Raw genomic sequence first — 23939 nt, 5'->3', positions numbered from 1 at the left:
ACTTAAGTTAGCAACAGTTTTAGCATGTTTTTTTAGTAGATTAGAGTTCGAAAAGTACCTGAGAGTGTCAGGGTATTTATAGTTGTAGATGGTGGACTAATAACCACTTTTTAAGTAGTTCCACCTTTAATGGTGGATTAGTTACTCCCTTCTGGTAGGGCTTGATAAGATCTCCTTTTTAGATGAGTAGAAGAGATTGTAGATGTTAGTTATTTATTTAGGAAAGTAGGGTTAGGCCCATGTCATTGTGTCCGACTCTTTAAGATCAAGTTAATAGCAGTATAGAGTTGAACATTATTTATAGAATATATCTTGGACTTTATTTCTTTTGGGCCATTTTAAGTTATGGGCCAATATATGAAGAGGAAGTATAACAAACTAAATTTTTATTAGTCAATTTTAGTGTTTAAGTTTAAAATTTAGAATTTATATATGATTAAAAGTTTATGTTTAAAATTTAAAATTTAAAATAAATAAATCAATTTAAAAAATGATAACTGATAGCTAAAAAAATTAATTACCTAATATTATTCTTTTAAATACAACGAATCATCTATTAGAATATTAACAAATAAAAGTTAAAAAATCATCAAAATTTATTATTTTTTATTAGTATTTTTAGTGATTAATCTAATTTTTTGGGTCTAAAAGAAAAACTATCACCGTAGAATGAAATTCGGGCGCCCAAAATGATACAAAATTAGGAAATGCCTATATTTGAGTCCCCCTACTTGCAAGCAATCCTGTGGATAAACGCAGTTCATGTATTAGCATAGAATGTAGAGCATGCTTCCCAACAACTTCTCCATCTTCGTCAACTTATCCCTTTCTCCATGTCATCATCTTCCTTGCATTGCATAATCATTTCTTAGGCACAAATAACGTGAGAAACAAACCAATATTGTCACCCAGAAGCAGCGACCACAACATAACACACTGTTTAAAAGAAAAAGTGTGTTTTACCCCACATGGTCGTCATCAACAATAATAACAACCACTTTTTTTGTGCCCATAATTCATTTTTGCTAAAAGCTGATTAAGTATAATATGTAATTGGGTAGGTTGGTTATTGTGGGCTGAGCAGAGTTTGTTCCCTTTTTATGTGTTATTAACCTTTGATGGGTGTTTGGGTTTGTTCATGGGGTCCTTCAAATTTTTTACCAGAAGAAAGCAAGTTGACTCTGTAGAAGTCAAAACCAAGGGTCTCCTTGCCAAGGAGTTAACTGTTCCTCATCTAATTGCAATTGGTAATGAATTCATTAAATAATTCTTTTTTATTATTTTCATTCTTTAATTGATTGATGATATATTAGGTGTTGGTTCAACAATTGGTGCTGGAGTGTATGTTCTTGTTGGAACGGTTGCAAGAGAGGAAGCAGGACCAGCTTTGACAATTTCATTTCTGTTGGCGGGAATAGCAGCTGCTCTTTCAGCATTTTGTTATGCAGAACTTGCAAGTCGCTGCCCTTCTGCTGGGAGTGCATATCACTATTCATACATATGCCTTGGAGAAGGGTACTTTATTTCATTTTAAAAGTTTTGCTTTATCCTTCTTGTTTCATTTCAATATAACTTACCTTTTTCACAGAAAACCATTTATGTACTTTTATAGATTTGAAGATATAGTGTTAGAGTTTTCATAATAAAAAAGTTTAGAGTTAGATTTTTTTTCTATATTCTTGTAAATAAAGAAAGAATTTTAATGTCAACAAAAAATAAACATATAAATAATTGTATAGTTTACACTTCATCAACTAAACAAAATTGTGTGAGGAGATATGTAAAGTGCTTCAAAAATATTATGTGCATATAAAAAGTTTGTCATCAAATTAATTATTATTTATTTGTGTAATTTAATTTATTTTTAATGTATATTTTATATTTTAATATGTATTATATATTAATAGTTAATTTTAGTGATTGATTTTAAGGTATATTATTGTTAATGTGAATCGAAGAGAAACGCATTATGAGACATAATTTTTTGTGTACTGCTACATAAAATTTTTCACTTCATTTACTCTAAAACAGGTAATTTTATGACATACTCTTCTATTATAGTTGATCCTTTCATGTGGAATAAAATTTGGGCGTTCCAAAGAGATAGTGTTTAGCTAATAAAAATAAAAAATTGGAAGTTTTAAACTATGAGAATTTGATAATGAAAATTATTTGAAAATAAAAATAAAAATATTTGTTGCCGACCAATTAGCCTCTTAATATCTCAATGTAAATATATGTGAAAAGCCAAGGGAATGAAGAAAGATTGCTTTCTTTTTTATCTATCTATTGGCAACTTTGGTTTGAAGATATATATATATATATATATATATATATATATATATATATATATATATATACATTATACGTTATTACAGATTGACAGTGGCTATATACATTGATCATCAATTGAAGCAATTACTTTGTTTGCAGTGTTGCTTGGCTAATAGGCTGGGCATTAATACTGGAATATACAATTGGCAGCGCTACTGTTGCACGTGGCATAACCCCTAATTTGGTATATATATTTCCATTCTTAGTGTTGTTTTAATTTTTCTGTTGAGTTTTTTGTTACTTACGGACTGTTGATTATATCACCCTAGTCCAACTATATGTTTTGTGGTTGATCTTTTAATTTTTCTAACAATTCGGGTTCATTCAATTTTCGCTTCATTATCAAATTAAAATGGAATGATTTTAAAGAAATTTAAAAGTGTAGAAATAAATTATTCATTTTTTAAAATTTTTTTAAAAATTATTTGAGAATTATAAAAAATAATATATTTTTATAGCCCTGTAGCCTTCTTCAATCTTTTTAATGCAAGTTCGTTAAAGTAAGTGATATAAGTATTCACGTTAATCAGGCTGCGCTGATTGGAGGAGCAGATAAGTTGCCCATTTTTTTATCACGGCAGCATATTCCTGGAATAGATATTATTGTGGACCCATGTGCAGCAATTTTAGTATTCATTATAACCGCACTCTTGTGTATTGGGATTAAGGAGGTACTTTTCTTTAAATGGTCTTTATTCCCAAATATGTTGTACCAACTAAGAGTTATTTTTAACTATAAATACTTGATACATACATGCAGATTGCAGTAGTGCAAGGCACAATTACATCAATCAATGTATGCGCTTTGCTTTTTGTCGTAACAGCCGGAAGTTACTTGGGTTTTAAGTTTGGATGGGTTGGATATGATCTTCATAACGGGTATCTATCTTTTCTTTTCCTTTCAAGAAAAACTTGTTTTAGTGGCAAGTTATTATTTTTTGAATTTAATTTTGATGCACTAATAATATAACTGTTGTTCAATCTATTCATTTTTTAAGATAGTTATTGAAAAAGTATAGGTAGACAATAAAAATATTAAACAATGTGAGTAATAGATATATCAAAATTTAGGTAGGTAATTTGAAAGTATAATGTGTTTTTATTTAATTGGTGGTTGTTCATGTTGTTCAAGAAAATTATTGATTACCTAGCATAACCCATAATTATTTAGGCATTAATTATGAATGAAAGTAATTATTTTTTTTTTATATAGTGAGACATAATTAAATAAATGTATAAAATATTTTTGTATTATCAGTGTGTATTAAAATTAGAAAAGTATAGGTAAATAATCAGTGACGGACCCAGAAAAATTTTGCAGTGGGGCAAAAATATAATAAAATTTAGGTATAGATTTTTTTTAACAATACCCAACAAATTAAGGACTAATTCGTTATGAATTTAAATTTTATTTAAAAATATGTGGTTGGCCAATGAATTGCTACACGTACGAGATGAAATTCGAACTCCCAACACTTGCTTAAACGGACGACGACTGAGCTGATTACTCAACCAACCCAAATTGATTTAGATATATTTAAAATTTTAAATTATAACTATCTATATGTATTGATAAAAACTAAAAATATAAACACAATCATTTATTATAGTATTTAAAATCATAAAAAAATATTTTCACACACAGAATATAATATTCAAAATAATAAAAACAATAATTTATAATAGTTTTCTTTTTATTTTTAACATGACAATATTATTTTTTTATATAGATTCTTAAAAAATTATTTTATTTTTTATTATAGTCTATATGGTATAAATATATTCTTTAACCAAAGTAATTATTATAATTAAGACTACTTTAATAATAAATATTTGTACACTATATTAATATATAAATAATATTTTTTTACCTTAAATAATTTTTTAAAAAAATCACTAATAATTTAAATTATATTTAATTAAAAAACTAAATTTTAATTTAATTATTAAATAATTAATTAATATAACGAAGTTAATTACCACTATTTTTTTAGTTTATTTATTTATTTATTTTTATCAATATACTAACTCAAATTTAATAATATAATTATTATTATTATTATATGTTAAATTTAACAAAAAAAGTTTAACATAAAAGACAAAAAAAATCATTTATATTTTATTTTGGAATAAATATAATATAACAAGCAAATATATATATAAGTATTAATCATTTTTTAAAAATTTTGTGGGGGCAAATGCCCCCTCTTCATTCTATATGGGTCCGTCCCTGTAAATAATGAAAATACTTAACAATGTGAATAATAGATATATTAGATATTCAATTCAATAGGTATGCATATGATTATGTTCATTATTTTTAATTAGATTGTTATTTCTTTTCTCATGCATAGTTAATAATGGCTAGATATTCAATTCGCTGATGGTTATCCTAATATTAAGGTTTTGGAGGTAATTTAGAATAGAGTATTTTTTTATTTTATTGGGTCAATTCTAAAACCTATTGTTTACAAAAGTCATTGTCTACGTGCTAACAAATCCATTAAAATTACAATCTTATTTCTTTTATTAAACTTATTTTTGGTGATAAGCTATAGAGTTTTTGTAACAATTAAAAAGATTTTTATTGATGATTATTATAATTGATACTAAATTTTTTAATAACATATAAGATGATCAAAGTTTAATTGTCTATTAACAGTTATTTTTCTTATTACGGTTAAAAACAAAAAAATTATCAACTAAAATAATATTTTTGGAAATGTTTGATAAAATTTCCATTCAATACTGAAAACATGAGCACTTCTTTTTAATTATGATCTGTTTGTGTTGCATGCTATATATAGGTATTTTCCTTTTGGGGTTGATGGAATGCTTGCTGGTTCTGCAACCGTCTTTTTTGCATACATAGGTTTTGATGCAATTGCTAGCACTGCTGAAGAGGTATTGTATTGTACGCATTTTCAATTATATATATTATTGTTGAAACATCATAAAGACATAAAATATAATGGATGAGCAGGTGAAAAATCCTCAGCGAAACTTACCACTTGGTATCGGTGGAGCCCTGTTTCTATGTTGTGGACTTTACATGATGATCTCCATCGTTGTTGTTGGATTAGTACCTTATTATGCTATTGATCCAGATACCCCAATTTCATCTGCATTTGTCAAACATGGCATGCACTGGGCAGCGTAAGTTTATTATATCAACAATATTATAGGATCAGTAAATAGTATTATTTTGAACCAGTATTTAATCATTAATAAATTACATAGATATTTATAAGAATTTGCATACATAAAATACATAATTTGTATTTATATTTATTAGAATTTACACATATAAGTTAACAGAGTTTTTATTCATCATATACTTACATTTATCATAATTTGTATCCATAAATCAGTAAAATTTATTTGTTAAAGACAATTTAATATTTATATCGGCTAAATATTAACTAAAATTGCTAAAATTAGTGACTTCCAAAATTTTCTGTTATTCTATATTTTGAATTTGAGACTTTTATTGTGTACTCGTGTCTAATTTGTCATTAAATAAACTTTATTTCTTATTATTTGATTGCAGATATATTATTAATGTTGGAGCTTTTACAGCTCTTTGCTCAGCATTGATGGGTGGTATACTTCCTCAGGTAAATTAGTAGTAATTTTGCTGTGCTTTGCTTTATATATGAATGGTAACTATAGTCACACATTTAAATGGATAATGTGGGGTATTGAATTAACTCAAGTATAGTGTATTTGAATTTCATTTAAATTGTTATATTCTATGTATAAATTCAGAAATATTAAAAAGATAATACAATAACAATAATAAAGTTTTGTCCTACTAGTGAGATCAGCTACATAAATTAAATGATGTTATTGAGTTCTATCATGTATCATGTCTACAGCGAGACTGTTTATATGTAGATCTTGTTTGACCATCTCATGGATGATCTTCTTAGGTCTTTTTTTGTCTTTCACCCCTTTTCCATCTTCCATCTCATCCACCCTCCTGACTGGGTGCTTTGTCGGTCTTCTTCTCACATGTCCAAATTACCTAAGACGCGATTCTACCATATTTTCCACAATGGGTGCTACTCTAACTATCTCCCTTATATCTTCGTTCCTTATTTTATCCAATCGCATATAATCGCTCATTCATCTCAACATCTTCATCTCGACCACACTTAACTTATGTTCGTGCTCCCCTTTGACTGCCCAACACTCTGTACCATAAAGCATAACCAATCTTATAGCAGTGCGATAGAATTTATCTTTAAGTTTTAAAGACACTTTTTTGTCACATATAAAACCAAATGCACTCTGCCATTTTGACCAACCTGCTTGGATCCTATGATTTACATCTTGTTCAATCTCTCTATTATCCTGTATGATGCACCCAAGATACTTAAAACTTTTAACTTTTTGTAGGATGTTTTCTCCAAACTTCACTTCTATATTAGGGTTTTTCCTTCGCAAACCGAACTTACATTCGATATATTCTGTCTTGCTACGGTTTATGCGCAGACCATACACTTCCAGAGCTTCTCTCCATAAGTCCAACTTCTTATTTAGGTCTTTTCTTGACCATGGCACGAGCTCTTGGATGTGCTCTGTGAATACTTCCAAGACTAATGTGAAAAGGTATGGACTTAACGAAGATCCCTGGTGTAATCTATACCAATAGAAAATTCCTCTATCACACCACCTTGAGTCTTCACACTTATTGTGGCCATATCATACATGTGTTTAATTGCAGAAATATATGCGATCCTTACTCTCTTCTTTTCTAAAACCTTCCATAAGACCTCTCTTGGCACCCTATCGTATGCTTTTTCCAAATTAATAAACACCATATGTAGATCCCTTTTATTACTACGATACCTCTCCATCATCCTTCTTAACAGGTATATTGCTTCGGTGATGGATTTGCCTGTCATAAAACCAAATTAGTTCTCTATTACTTGTGTCTCTTTTCTCAACCTCTGCTCTATCACCCATTTTCCATAACTTCATAGTATAGCTCACGAACTTGATCCCTCTATAGTTTTCGCAACTTTGTATATCCCCCTTATTCTTGTAGATAGGTATCAAGGTGCTCTTTCTCCACTCATCAGGCATCTTCTTTGACCTTAAAATCTCATTAAAAAGCTTGGTTAACTAATTGATACCTTTTTCTCCAAGACCCTTCCAAACTTCAATCGGGATATTATCAGGTCCTACCGCCCTGCTATTTTTCATCTACTTTAGAGCCTCTTTTACCTCAAAGTCTCAAATTTTTCGGTAGTAGTCAAAGTTTTGATCTTCTTCCCTTGTGCATAACCGACCAAGGCTCGGAAGAGTCTTATGCCCTTCATTAAATAACTCGTAGAAGTAGCTTTTCCACCTTTCATTAATCTTCTCCTCTTGAGCCAACACCTCTCCGTCTTTATCCTTTATGTACTTAACCTGATCCAAATCTCTCGCTCTTCTTGGCCCTCTGCAATTCTATATATACCTTTTTCTCCTTCTTTCATACCTAGAGATTGGTAGAGGCCCTCATGTGCTCTTGTTCTTATTTCACTTACAGCCACTTTTGTCTCTTTCTTAGCCGCCTTATATTTTTTTCAATTATCTGCATTGCGGTACAAAAATCACTCTTTAAAGTACTCTCTTTTTATCTTTATCTTTTCTTGTACACTTGCATTTCACCACCAGCATTTCTTGTCTCTTGGTCGTATCCCTTTAGATTCACCAAAACTTTCTTTTGCTGTTCTTCTAATAACTTTTGTCATCTCCCTCCACATCTCCTCCACTTCCATTCCCATTCTACTTTGCCTCTTTTTCTACCCGTCTTAGGAAGCTTCTTTGTTCCTCATCTTTCATCCGTCACTACCTCGTTCTTGGGTATTTCGTATGATATCTTTTTCTCAATTTTTGCTCAATGCGAAAATTCATGACGAGCATCCTATGTTGTATTGTTAAACTCTCTCCCGAGATAATTTTACGATTAATGTAAAATTTTCGATCGACTCTCCTCAATAAGAAGAAGTTGATTTGAGAGCTTGTCATGCCACTCTTATATGTTATAAGATATTCGTCTCTCTTTTTAAAATATGTATTTGCGATGAGAAGGTCAACGGTTGAGAAAAAGTCCAAAATAGTTTTATTCTCGGCATTAATCACCCCGAAACCATGGTCTCCGTGAATACTTCCATATCCAGCCACTTCTCTTGCAACATGGCCATTTAAATCTCCTCCAAGAAAATCTTATCTTCTGGAGGTATGTCTTGGACCAAACTCTCTAGATCCTCCAAAAACCTTATCTTGTGTTGTTCGTCCGAACCCACTTGTGGTGCATAGGCGCTAATCACATGAAAAGTACCTCCCTCCACCACAAGTTTGATAGAAATGATCCAATCTCCTACCCTCTTGACATCCATTACGTCCTTTTTTCACTGCTTATCCATGATAATACCTACCCCATTCCTATTCTTCACCTTTCTTGTATACCAAAGTTTGAATCCGGAAATATCCAATTCTCTAGCCTTCACACCAACCCATTTTATTTTTTGTAGGCACATAATTTTAATCTTCCTCTTTGTCATGGTGTCCACCACCTCCATGGATTTTTCTGTTAGGGTGCCTATATTGCATGTCCCAAATCTCAACATTCTGTCGCTCCGACCTTTACCTTTTACTTTGTGAACTAGCTTATTTATCCTCGTCCGTTTACAGAAACGCGGGAACCCTTACTCATTTAACACTACATCCGGATACCGATGCAGCGGCTCTTGCTCATTTAACACTGTACTCGAGCCATATAGCATATTGCTTCCGGGCAACGGCCTAGCTTTAGCGCAATAACGTTTTTGATTCATGTTATGAAGATTCGACTAATAAGTTTTTATATTGATTGTCGAAAGCCTAACACAATCCTCCTCCTTTATCCGGATTTGGGACCGGCTATGTACCGCAAGTATAAAATAGGCGGAGTTATTAAGGAGATAATAATTTAAAATTATTTAATTTAATTAATATTTATAATTTTATTAATATAATATTTATAATTACATATTTAGTATATTTAATATCAATAATTATTTTATTAATAATGAATGAATATAAAATAACTATAAATTGCTTTTGGCTTATTTTCATGCTCACAAACATTTTTTTTTGTTTAAGTTGTTTGTTCATGTCATTGCAAAATTTCCACCATTATTTTCTTATAAAGTATTTCATTTGCCAGAAAAATTTGAATTTTCTTTTTTAATATTTTTCAGCCACGAATCTTGATGGCCATGGCAAGGGATGGATTACTGCCACCATTTTTTTCTGACATAAATAAGCATACTCAGATTCCTGTGAAGAGCACAATAGTTACTGGCCTTGGTGCTGCAATCCTAGCATTTTTTATGGAAGTTTCTGAACTAGCAGGGATGGTAAGTGCTCTTTTTTAATTGTTGTTAGGTACGTATATATTTGCACACAAATACACATAATAATTAATTTGATAACTGATATTTTGTGTATACATAATATTTTTGAATAATTATATATGTGTCAAAAATGTAAATTATATATAAATCTATCTTTACTTTATGCAAACTTTTTATTAGGTGTAAATAACTATTTGACTTTTAAATATTAAAATTTTGATAAAATAAATTTTAAAAGATACAAATGATAAAGTGACTCTTTAAATATATATTTTGTTTGACAAACTAAATCAAACATTTCGTCAATTTATTATATATTTATATAAGTTTTGGTTTATTTTATTAAATAGAGTATATTTTTTGAGATCATCATTTTGTCATTTGCATATTTTAGAGTCCATTTTATTAAAATTATAATATTTTAGATGCCAAACGACTATTTACATTTTTTTTATTACTCATAAAGACTCTAATATTATGGGATGAAATTTACTGATATTATCCCAAAAGCTCTCTTTATCTCTGTCTATGGTTTCAGTAGCAATTTTTATGGCATGAAACTAGTGTTATTATTAATCCGAATGTAGCATCTGTGTATTGCAGGTTAGTTTGGGTACACTCTTTGCATTCACCATGGTGGCAGCATCTGTATTAATACTAAGATATATTCCTCCAAATAAAGTCCCATTGCCCCCTTCTCTCAAAGACTCTATTGCTGCAGTGTCAAAGCAATATGATGATATAAACAATGCAAAGACTAATTCAAAATATGAAAACACAAAAGCTGCTGGTACTTCTGAGGACACAAAACCTTTAATTCTCAAGGATGATGATGTTGCGATTGAACGTTCATTTTTTGCTGAATATTTTACCCTCAAACGCTGTGAGTTTTGACCTTTACTTCTTACTTTTTAGTAACCTATAAATAATGTGATTTTAGTGCTCAAGATTTGTAATGTGTGTTATTTAAGTAGCAAATACCTTTCTTGTTCATAATACACACATTGGGGTTTAATTTGATTCAAACTATGAGCATATATAAAGAGACTTAGGGTAACAATCAAGTTGTCTCTGTAATCTTAAGTTTTCTGAGTTAAAATCAGTCACTGGTGTAATTATCAATTAGATTACTTACATTCTTTTTGGTTATGGTCTTTTCTCAGATTCTGCATTAACTTGAGATATTTGTGTACTGTTCTGCCAAATTATGACCATATATAATTACTTTATTGTAATTTCTGAACTTTTATTTATTTATTTATTTTTATGTGAAGATGTAAATAACGAAAATAGGCGAAGAGTTGCTGGACGCATGATAGCACTTACATGCTTAGGGGCATTTGTCCTCACATATTCATCTTCTAATCTATCTCTTCATAGGTTAGTCCAATTGAATATTGCCATATATTTTCTCAGGAACTCATATAGTTAATTTTTTTTCTTGTTAAGGCATTGTGGGCATTTTTTTCATGTTCTAATTAAGTTGTTTTATTTGTAATTATTTTTATAACTACTTTACCAGTTTTGTTCGCTTCACATTGTGTGGAGTTGGAGGCATTACTCTTTTATCTACTCTTGCCTTTCTAAGCAGTATGGAGCAAGATGATGCAAGTCAAAATTTTGGGCATTCTGGAGGTATGGCCCAAGCTACATTGTGTTGTTAGCGAGTGTTCCATTCGTATTAATTAATATATAATAAGGAATGTCATGAAGATCTTCTTAATTAATGTTATACTATTGAATTCTATCATCATTAGTATAAAAAAAGAAATTAATACTCTCATATTAATATCTTTTTTCAGGTTTTGTCTGCCCATTTGTGCCACTATTACCCATAGTTAGCATTCTCATCAATTCATATTTACTAGTTAATCTTAGGTAAGTATCAATGCTGACAATTTTAATTTATTTCTTTATATAAGAAATTAAATTTTTTTATATGGGTGCCAAGGTTGAGGTGTGGTGCTAGATAATTATCCTGCTTTTTATAATTTTATCAAATTTTGAATGAAATTTTTATAATTTAAAAATTTGTAATTGAATATTTGTATTAAATAAAAATTCTAATTGAATTTTATTTCCTATTTTTGTTAAAAGAGTTTAATTTTAATAAAATAACTATTTAACATTTTTATAAATTACATTCAAATTTAGATGATCATTTGTAATTAACGTAATAAATAGTTATTTTGTTAATGTGACATTACATCATCGGATAAACATATAAAATAAATTTACATTAACATTATATTAAAATTAAATTAAAAAAATTTTAGAATATTATTTTTTCGTAAACTATATAGTATGTACGAATAACAATCATACTATATATACACTACAATCAATTATAATATAACATACACATTAAAAATAAATTAAATTATACGTATAATTTTATATAAATATATAGTAACTAATTTAGTAGTTAATTTTTTAAGTGCACGTAGTATTTTGTATGAATATTTAATTTCAATGTAGAAGTTTAATATATAATGGTGTTGTGTATGTGTTTCAGCATGGGGACGTGGTTGCGCGTTTCTGTATGGCTAGCAGGAGGAGTGCTAGTTTATGCATTTTATGGCAGAACTCATAGCTCTTTGAAAGATGTCATTTATGTGCCAGCAATTCAAGTCGACGAAATTTATCGAGCTTCCAAAACTTGTCTTGTTTAAACCTCAATACGTTAGGCTCTAAGAAATTTATGCCACAAAAGAATCTCTCTACAATTTGTGCTTATCAAGCTTCTAGAGATACTACTTGTTTATTACAAGAAAGAAGGCCAGGCTATTGCTATCTCAACTTAAATATGTACGATGTCATGTTGAGTGAGTAGTGTAGACTGTAGAGCTAGATTTGTACCATGTAAATATCTAAAATTGTAAATAGATTTTTCGTTGAGAAACTGTGAGAATAAAATAATGTAGGTCAGAAAATGATAGCTATATTAAAAGTGTATCTCTATTGGGAAGGCACATAATAAAATATGGCAAATTTTTTGGTGTGTGTAAATTTGGTATCTAAATAATTGCTCCACTTATATATCTTTTATAGTAAATTTTAAATATTTAAAAATTATTTATTTTTATAATTTTAAATTAAATATTAATTTTTATTTTCTTTTAATAAATTAGGTATATATATAAGTAACATAGTATCCACCATAAAATATTCTCATGGCGCTCACATTATTTATTTGTCAGCAGTTAAGTTTTTTAAGAAAATTTTACATTAAGTAATAACTAATAAGTATCTTTTTATCTGTATATTTCTGTCGTTAATTAATTTAAAATAATGTTATCTAACTAACAAAATTTATTATTTTTGACTAATATTTAATCAACTTTAAATACCGAAAACTATATTTTAAATTTTAAATATTAAATCTTAAATTTTAATAATATAAAAATAATGAATATTAGTAAAAAAATATCAAAAATACTATTTTTACACTAAAATCAGTCACCAATGTATTTGTATATAAATATATGTGTGATTTAATTTATTTTCAATATGTATTTATATTTCAGCATGTAATTTATACTGGTAGCTGATTTTGATAGATAATTTTAGTGTACATGTAGCATGACTAAAAAAATATTGACTAACATTGATAAAAAGTGTTGACTCCTAATATTTCTCATTAATTTATTAAAGCACTACAAGAAGACTATTATTAAGATACCATTTGTTTTGAGGTATTGACTGAGATATACACTGAAAGACTGGGAGTTAGTATCATGTTTGTTTGTTTAAAAATTGATACTAAAATTTCAGTTTTTATCTCTAAATTTCATTATTTTAGTACCTTCAAAAAATAAGAACTCAAAAGATTGAAAGTTTTAGGAACGGAGACGGAAACCTTAACAATATTTTATACTTAAAATATCTCTATTTTAATTAATTAATTTTAACTTTATTTTTTGTATAAATTAAATTAAAAATTTATTTTTATTTTATTTTTTATTTTCTACTTTATACCAAACACAATATTAAAATTTATTTTAATATCTATCTCTTAATCTTTATCTTTTAATCTCAATTTTTTAATCTCTATTCCTTTTTTAAATACTATCTAATGGTCTTATTGATGATCAAAACGTCAGAAATCAATTTTAAGAACAACTTAAAATGTGGATAAAAATTCCATTGATAAAATTCGGCTTTTTTTATCAACACCCATATATCGTTGAAAAAATTAATAATAATTAGCAATGACTAAATTGTTTATTAATATAATGTCAAAATTCAACGACCACAGGATTACATATTTTAATGTTAGCTTGGATATTTGTTTATCTAATCATATGGAAAGCATGAGATAGGTAAAACTATAAAAATATGGACATCTTATATAGAAAAATGATCATATACGAGCCCACCACAATTATTTCTACGTTGCAAGCAAATTTTTAAGGAAGAAGGAAAAAAACCTAGACTATCATGACACTATTTTTTTAAAGGTTTAATTATTTTGTAGGATTTTATAATTTTATCAAATTTTTAATTAGGTTTTTATACTTTTTTTTAATTGGGTTTTTATATTATATATTTTTCTTTAATTTAGTCCTTACCGTAACAAAAACGTTTGAAATAACAGAATATTATGTTAAAAAATCGAATATTCTCACAATTTAAAAAGAAATCTAATAAAAGACACTCTCATATTTTTAAAATTTCCAAAAGATTCTTATTATTTTGTCCTATACTCACCTAGTCCTAATCCAGTAGTCCTAATTTCTTGAGCTCTCGCCGAATCCACCGCATGGTCCTGTCTTGCGGCATCTCTTCTACTCGGCATTCCTCTCGTGCTCGTCACCACTAGAAGAAGGCCATTCATCCACTACCAGCAGCAGTCGATGGAACGAAGATGAATCAAAGTTGGAAGTTTTAGCGACAAATCTTGGAGCTTCAATGTCGTAACAAAAATGACTTGAGTTGTGGTTCTTTCTCCTTCAAATATCTCAGCATTCTCTCCACAAGTCTCAGCACAGGGTTGCAATCAACGTCAACTTTCTCTCTCCTTCTTGCCCAAATTTATCAATGCGCACACCTTCAGCCATAGATAGGCAAAATTTTTAAATTGCTGCTGCTAGATAATGGACTCGAGGCTTCACCAGGATTCTTCATTCTAGAAAGCCTGATCAGTTCATGGATGAGATCCCTACCTTTGTGGCTCAGCCTTTGTCAGCTGGCATGGATAAGATTTTTTTCCTTTTTTTTGGTTTAGTTTTTATTTTTTGGGGTTTTGAATTGTGTTTCTCTTATGGTTGCTTTTTTATGATTATCAAAAGGAAATTGGTGATTGGATGCTTTGACTTTTTGAAAAAAATTGATGCTTTACATTTAGAATTCATGACATTATTGTAAGTGAACAGTTAAATTTTGAAAATTTTAAGTTGATTATTTGAAAGAAAGAGTGTACACAAATATTAATGCTATAATTTGGTTTTCATTCCTTCCTCTTATGAAGTGTGTGTGTTTGTTCTGTTACAAGTTATAATTAGGTTATGTTCATTATGTTGTGTTATTATAGAATTAGATAACTCGAAAATGTGTGCTTTAATTTGTGAATAATTTGTATAAATGTTATGCCTTGCACTTGTTCTTGAAGTATGGTATTTTAAGTGCTATATATGTCTTGCATTTTTTTTGGGTAAAATGTTTTGGATTTCATTCGTCCCGGCTACTATCTAATTTCAGAAAGAAAATAGTAAATGCATATACTATTTTTCTTTTAAGGTATTTAAAAGTTATTGTAAAAAAGTTAAGAAGAATATGGAATTATTTTCAACTTCAAATTTTTATGTACTATACTTTGAATCATTATTTTGTTAAAGGAATTTTGGGTTTTGACTTTTGTTAGTGTTATTTGTACTGTATATTTTCAGTTACATATTGATGTCAGAGCTAGATCATATATATATGAATCCCACTAGGGAGCTAATGGAATATATATACAATGTATACAATGGGTTGTTTATTTGGCCCAATTTAAGTTAAAATTAAAAATGGACTCACTTTTTACCCCTAGTACAGTGTAACAAAACCCCTTAGTTTCACTTTAATTCTCACCCCTCCCTCGCGACCTCCGATAACCATCCCACTACAGCGCTGCTGACTGACACCGCATCTCCCTCATCACCTTTCAGCCCTCGATCCACCCCATTCTCAACCGAACATCCAGCCCCATCGGAGTGTAGATTCTGCCACAGTCAACCGGCCTCTCTTGCATGCGCGTTTCAGCCTGCGGAACACGCCTCTCCTCCCTCACACCGGCCTTCTTCCTATCGCGGGTCTCCATCTTATCCGACAGTGTCGCAGTTCAAGCCCCTCCGTCGTCGTTTCAGTTGCGCGTTTTGGTGAGTGGCTCGGCCCTCTCTCCCGCGGCAACAACTATCCTTGTAGTCCCGTTCTACCTCCATCTCATCCTTGAGGTTAACGGCGAACAGCTCGGCCCTATTTGCTGCAACGGCACCATCTCCCACAACTGATAAGGTTGGATAATGAATATGCTTACATGATGAATTTTATTTTGCTTGTAACTGATGTTCATGCGTAAAATTTATACCTGGGTTTGATCAGGTTATTTTTCTAAATTAGAACACCATGGTAGGGATTTGAATTTTTTTGGGAACGTATTGTTCAAGTTGATGCTCTTGATGGCTACATTGGTGTTTTCTTTAGCGCGGAAAATTTTGTTCATGCTCGAATTAGTAAGGACAGTAGTCCTGGTTTTCAAGCAATTGATTTGTGTTTATTTTTATTTTTCTTGACTTGTTTGAATTAGGTAAATTTTGTTAGTTATGATTTTGTTAGGTAAGATTTTGTTTGAATCATGGTTAGGAATACGTATTAATTGCAATGCTCTGTGATCACTTTTAATTAATTTTGATTTTTTTAATGCTTATCAAGTTAAGTGTATGGCATTTCTTATGGTAGTTTGTGATAATTTATCTAATAAGTTAACGTGCTTGTATTGCTTATAGAAGTAAATGGCTTGTGTTTATTTGATTTGATTAATATCATGATTTTCATATGGTGGTATGTCATCTATATGGTTGTGCTGGTTTGCGTTCTTTTTACTTTCTTCATTCTTTCATGACTTAATAGTTCATATTTGTTTTGTTGTTCATTATTATTTTATCTGTTTTTTTTCCTAAACAACAAATTCACAGATTGGTCTTTGAGTCCCTTTAAAGCCTTTATTTACTTCAATTATGTATTTTTGTATTATTACTTTCATTTGAAAACTTAGTAATTTTTTTATGAACCGCATAATTTAAGTAGTTTTCTAGGTGTTTGCAGCAGTCTACAAGTGCTGATGGGTGACTATAATGATTTGTGCGCTTGTGGTTATCTTGATTCATCTCTATTTGAGGTGATTTAATTAGTGCACATAAGACAAATGGTTACTTTAAAATGTATCTGGATGGTTATTTTGAACTCAAGTGATCTGGGTTTTTTTTTTTGCATTTTGTTGGATTTTTAGAAACATGATTTTTCTATATACCTGTTAATAGCAATTGTGCATATTGGTTCTTTGTGTCATTTTAAAACTTCAATTAAGCTAGTGTTTGTGTATGTCTTTCTTAGATTATTTAATGAACTTGTAATTTTGTCATGAATCATCGAATTTAGGAGTCTTGTTGGTGTTTGTAGTGGATAACTAGTGTTGCTGGTCGATTGTGTCATATTGTGCGCTTGTTGATATTGTGATGCACCCTGAATTGAGCTGCTCAGGTGATTGATCAGGTGATTTCGATTTTGGAAGACAAAGCTGAAACTGGACGCCGCAACATACCACGAAACAAGCGTAAGGAAGTGACTTCACCATTCACAGCACCTAGCATAAGAGCGTTGAGACAACGGGCCGAAGGATTAACACATGTTAAAAATGTCTACAGGAGAAAAATAGCATATTTAAGTTTATTTATTACAATAGAATTGCTTATTGAACTTATTTACTGGTTGAAATCTTGAAGTTTTGTTTTGGGGAATTGATGAGGAGTAACATGTGGTTGCTCATTCATTTTCTGAACTTGACTGAATGTGTTGGTAGAATATCTTTCAATCATGACTTGCTTACGAGGCATAAAAAATAACCATCCATTTTATTTAAGAAAGTGACCATTCGATTTCATATTTAAATAACTATCCAATATATTATGTCTATATACAGATTTCATATTTAAATAACTATCCAATATATTATGTCTATATACAGGGATTTTATTTTTCCAATGTAAATTTCTTGTTGAACTAATTCACCAATTGGAGTCTTGATGTTTTGTTTATGAGACTTGAAAAGGACTAATATGTGGTTGCTCATTCATTTTATACACTTGGCTGAGTGTGTTCTTAGAATATCTTTCAATCATAACATACTTATCAGGCAAAAAAAAATAACCATCTATTTTGTCTAAGAAAGTAACCATCCAATTTCATATGAAACTGACCATCCAGTTTATTATATCTATATACAAGAAATTTTTTTTCTAATGCAAAATACTTGTTGAGCTAATTCATCAGTTGGAGTTGGAGTATTCAGGTTTTATTCATGAGACTTGACGAGGACTAACATGTGATTGCTCATTCATTTTCTGAACTTGTCTGAATGTATTGGTAGAATATCTTTCAATCATGACATACTTACCAGGCAGCAAAAATAATCATCTATTTTGTCTGTGAAAGTAACCATTCGAATTCATATTAAACTGACCATCCAGTTTATTGTGTCTATGTACAGGAATTTTTTTTTCCAATACAAAATGCTTGTTGAGCTAATTCACTAGTTAGAGTCTTGAACTTTTGTTTATAAAACTTGATGAGGACTAACATGTGATTTCTCATTCATTTTATGAACTTGGCTAAATGTGTTGGTAGAATATCTTTCAATTATGACATACTCACCAGGCGACAAAAATAACCATCTATGTTGTCTAAAAAAGTAAACATCCAAATCCATATTAAACTGACCAGTTAGTTTATTGTGTCTATGTACAGGGATTTTTTTTTCAATGTAAAATGCAAGTTGTGTTGATTCACCAGTTGGAGTCTTGAGCTTTTGTTTATGAGACTTGATGAAGACTAACATGTGGTTGCTTATTCATTTTATGAAGCTGGCTGAATATGTTGGTAGAATGTCTTTCAATCATGACATACTTAACAGGCGAAAAAAATAACCATCTATTATCAGTTGAAAACAAACATCACTCAATGTCATTAAACCTCAATTGAAACATGTAGTTCATGGCAAAACAAAATTAAACTATATTCCAACCTGATGACTAAAATCTGTCTCATCACTTCCAACCTGAATAAGATTCGAAACTTGCATGGCATTCATTCGCAAATAAACACACAAATCCAAAACAAAATGACTAATTATATACTGCACGATGAACTAAATAGCAATTATAGAAATCTTCACTAAGCAGCCAAATTAATTCAACACACAAATCAAGCCAATCATCATAAATATTTTGACATGGAAGCACATACATAAAAATCACATGCTGGAATTACTATATCTTTGTCAATTTAATAAACAATTTTAGCAATAATATTAATAATAATAATATCAATAACCAATTTTGTTATTTAATAGAATATACTAATAAGTTTACAGGGGGCTGCGGCGTTCATCAATAGGAGCATCGATGATTACTCATTGAAGAACAAGGTGTTCAATGAAGCCAAGTCTTGTGCTTATACATGCAAGATAAAAAAAATTGGACTAAATAAATACATACATACGTACTATGTACGAGATTACAAACTTTAAAGAGTTTCAAGCAACATCAAATATATATGACATGGTTCATTATTATCTTGAATGCATCGTCAAATATTATCTTGACTCTAGTTAATCTGTTGATATAAAATAGAGCGCTCCACTTGCACTAAGAATAAACATCTAATTGATAATAGAATAACTACCCGGTGACGATGCATGAACATACATTGCTAACCTTATTCACTAGCTCACCCACCAGATCACAAGGGTTGAGATAGTTGTCGATTGCATGCGTCGAATTGTCGTCAGTGATTGAAGATGAAAGATGGCATCGCGGTTCCACTGAATTGCACTCCATTTACGTGTTCAAGCCGCGATGGGTGATGAATGACAATGTCAGAGGGTGAACCATCGCCAGTTAGGGGAATGTTTTCTCCGACTAGGACTTCTACGACTACACAAACGAAGCAACCCTCGCGACAGTGTTGCACGGTCCTTCGTGGTGTGCATGGCAGTGTCTCCCAAGGCTATGCACGATAGCGGCTATTGCGGGTTGCGGGGTGGCACCGTTGAGAGAAGGTCAGAATTTTCGAGAAGCAATTCCCTGTAAATGGAGGAGAGGGTTGGCAATTTTTAATTTTGCATTGTTGACGGTATGAAATCCTTATTTGTGTTAAATTTGAAATTTGAAATAAATAATAATTAATTACTTTAATTATCATTTGATTTTAATTACAAAATATCTCCATTGTACACCTTGTATAACAATTACATTGGCTTTTCATACTTTTCCTATATATAATTGTCAAGCCAATTTCAAACTTAGCTAGAGATGATCTTGGAGCTGCATTCCCTTTTTTTTATATTGAGCTAAAGAAGTATAAGAAAGTGTTAAGAAAGTACTTTCTTGAAGAGAAAGAACCAATAACCAATATAAACCCGATTGGCAATTCACCTGTTATTGTTACCAAGGTATTTTTCAATTTATTTTTGTCCAAAATTAAGTGTCTTCTAAATTGTGTTTGATAAGTGTATAGAGATAGACTACAGAGATAAGATAGAAATGTGTTGAGATAAGAGAAAAAAAAGTTGTGTTGAATACAATTTTTATTTTCTTTGTAAGTTTTGGTAAAAAGACACGTATTCTTGGATGAAAGTAATAGTACTTATGGATACTCTCTTGATTTTGGTCCACCCTTTAACTATATATGTAACGTATGTTAGGAGTCTATGAATTTACACAAATGTAAAATGTTACATGATCATAATGAATACTTGAACAATGGAAACTGAATTTTATATATACTTATTACTACTATTTCTATTTCGTTTTATCCATTTCTTTTTTTATATTCTTAAGATAAGGTATTTTAAAAGTAAAAAAAAAGTATAAAAACTTAATTGAAGATTCGGTAAAACTATAAAGACCTGAATCTTTTTTAAAAGTTTAAATTTATAGAAAGAGAAAATATAAATAATTATATTTCTAATATTTTTCCTGAATCAAAAACCTCTTTTTTGGATTTATTTGATTTATATATATAGACCTTTTTTCGTTTTATATTTTTATATTATTTTTTATTTTTAGAATTCATCGAGAATTAAACTAACAAATTCTAATAAGATATGATATTATTTTTCACAAAAACTTAAATAAATAAAAAAATAACATGAATAATTATATCTCTAAAATAGACTAATTATTCACATTTGCAACGAACAGCACAATCGCATTATCTATCTTCCATGAACATTATTATATTCCTCTGCCATTGATTGATAATAAACTAATATAAACTAATAACTATAATACAACTCGAATACTTTCTTTCCTTTCTGTTTAACAAATACTTTCTTTCACCTTACAACCAAAATAACTAATTAATTTTTAATTCAATTCTATTGATTTGGTCATATCCAAAAAATCATTTTTATTTTCACACCTTGAATCCAACGAGAAGAGTTGAAAAATATATAGCAACAATCTAAAGATTCATATATAGAAAAGTCATAAAAATAAGAAAATATATTTAATTAATTAAAAAAACAAAGTAAACAGTTTTGCCCATTTAAATTATGAGTTAAAAAACTTACACCATTTAAAGTTGTTGGAGTTCCTAAACTTAGAAATACAAAAACATTTGTAAATTTTCAATTAGATACTATTGTTATAGTATACTAATGCTCTTTTCTTATAACAGGTACTAATATCTCTATTTAATAGAAATAAATATTATTTTGGTATTAAGATTTAAAATTAAAATCATCTCTAATTTTTTTTAGATTTAAAATATCTTTAACATTAAAATTAATTTTAAAATCATTCTTTTAACGATTTTACTCTTATACAATAATCTTATTCTCATCTATGGGTGACAATGTGGCGGGTAAGAGCGGGTTTTTGCCCTATCCGATCCTGTTTCGCCCTATAACAATCCGCACAGAATCCACTCCACTCCTACCGATGGGTAGTAAAAAGTTGAACTCTAACCCCCTATAATTATTAAAATCTAACAAATAAAATTAAATTTTAAAATTTATATAACCATCATCACATACATAATATAAATTAAAGTAAAAATTTAAATATAATACAATATTATTAATTATTTTACTAATTATTATATATATATATATATATATATCGGGGCGGGTATTGCCTAAATCCAACCGCGTCCCGCCCCGCCCAAGACCCTGCCCACCCTGCACCGAGCGGGTAGGAACGGAGTGGGTACTTGAGAGTTTGGATAGTGTCGTCACCCCTACTCTCATCTTTCTTCACTCACTCAAACACTTAGATAAAAAAAAAAAGAAGAAGAGAGAAGAAAAAAGGGTGAACAAGAGTGGAAGATGAAGAAGAGAGGAGAGGGGACGGCGCCAATGCAATTGAGTGTCGCCGTCTCCGCCGAAGAGCCGCTGCTTTAGATTTTCCTTTTCCAATGACAGTTTCAAAAATCAGCGGTGACAGTTTCGACGGTTGTGAGAAGATCAGTGATATATATATATATCATTTAAAAGTGGTGGAACGATATCGTATGAGCAAATGACAGATGAAGGCGGCGACGTAGATGCTGCGAACGCAGTTTTTTTCACCACTGAGAGTGATAGATTGATGGCAGCGATGAAGGAGGCAGTAAGCTATCAAAGTACTTGTTGGATACAAGAAATTAAATCAACAATAGCTCCAGCAAATGCGCTATTTCTCTAATTCTCTTTGCTTATGAGAATTGAGAGATGGAGAGAGTGGAGGCTCTAAGGGTCAAGAGGTTTTATTTTTATTTTTATTTTTATTATATTTTTATTTTCACGTGGTGTTGTTGCAATCTGCCATTATTTCTATTATTTCTATTGCTGCAGTAAATATTTGAACATTTGAACATAGTAAGCATTTGTACTCCAAAGCATATTCCAAAGCCCAAAATCTGAAGCAAGTTAATAATAATTCTCCTCCTTCTTCTTTATTCTTCTTTTTCTTATCGTTTTTCTCTTTTATTGAGCTCATTGTATCTCTCTTATTTCTCTCTGTCTTAATATTTTTCTATCTTATTTTCAAAATATATGATTATTGTGATGTTATTGAGTTTAAAATATTTAATTTTTTAATTTTTTATCCTAAATTTAAATGTTGTGTTGTTGTTGATGATAGATTCTTAAATTTGAATGTTCTTTTGTTGTTTGATTATGAATGAAATAGATATTTGTAGGGAGAAATGGCTAATAGTTAGTGGGAATAAGGAGGTGGTGGCCATGGGGAATGTAGGGTTAGTGATGGTGCAATGGGGATTTTTTGTCTTTTAAAAAATTATTTTTTTTAAAAAGAATAATTTTAATATTAAATAAAATATTGAAGATTATTTTAAATCTAAAAAAAGATTAAAAATTTTGATTTTGACTCCAAATTTTAAGGACTAAAATAGTACTTATTCCTATTTAATATTAAATTAACTCAAAATAAATGGTTGAAACTAAAGAGAAATGTTGAAACACAATAATATGTACCATTATTTAATTTTAATATTAATATTAACTCAAAATCAACTTTTTACGTGAAAGGTAAGGGTTAAAGTTTTTTGCTTGTTACTTGATTGCATTGTGTTCATGGTAGTTGGGTCATCAATGAATAATGTGGGATTAGGTTGCTTGCATTGTCCATTAATTCTTATTTTCCCTCGTTATTTTTATTCATCGTCATCTTATAAGGTTTAGAGTTTCCATTATAGAGTGTGTCATCATTATAATCATTTTTTGGGGTAAAATTTTGTTTGATAAGATAAATGCATGTGTTACTGTAGTTTAGGATATATTATTAATGGCTATCTATGTGTATTTTTTTATTCAGTTATTGATTAGTATTTTTGTAAGCATTTTTATTCTTATAATAAATAATGATAGTTTATTTTGTTCTATTTTTTTAGACTAGTGATTGACTGGGACTCATTTTTTACCATAGAAAAAAGTTCAAAGAATAACCTCTTGAT

General features: G+C 29.7%; 1 protein-coding gene across 1 annotated transcript; it reads left to right on the top strand.

Annotated features, from left to right (window-relative positions):
* Positions 1-801: 801 nt before the first annotated feature.
* LOC112696900 (cationic amino acid transporter 2, vacuolar-like) lies at positions 802-12734 on the top strand. Its single transcript, XM_025749833.3, has 14 exons — positions 802-1247; positions 1314-1515; positions 2434-2518; positions 2865-3005; positions 3095-3213; positions 5142-5238; positions 5318-5490; positions 5885-5951; positions 9570-9728; positions 10329-10608; positions 11000-11105; positions 11248-11360; positions 11528-11603; positions 12241-12734. Exons 1-14 carry the CDS (start codon positions 1139-1141, stop codon positions 12395-12397), a joined length of 1884 nt encoding a protein of 627 aa, XP_025605618.1. The 5' UTR covers positions 802-1138; the 3' UTR covers positions 12398-12734.
* The last annotated feature ends 11205 nt before the right edge of the window (positions 12735-23939 follow it).

Source organism: Arachis hypogaea, chromosome 6 (genome assembly GCF_003086295.3).
Source record: "Arachis hypogaea cultivar Tifrunner chromosome 6, arahy.Tifrunner.gnm2.J5K5, whole genome shotgun sequence".
In the NCBI taxonomy this organism is placed as follows: Eukaryota; Viridiplantae; Streptophyta; class Magnoliopsida; order Fabales; family Fabaceae; genus Arachis; species Arachis hypogaea.
This window is presented reverse-complemented; position numbering and strand designations above follow the sequence as displayed.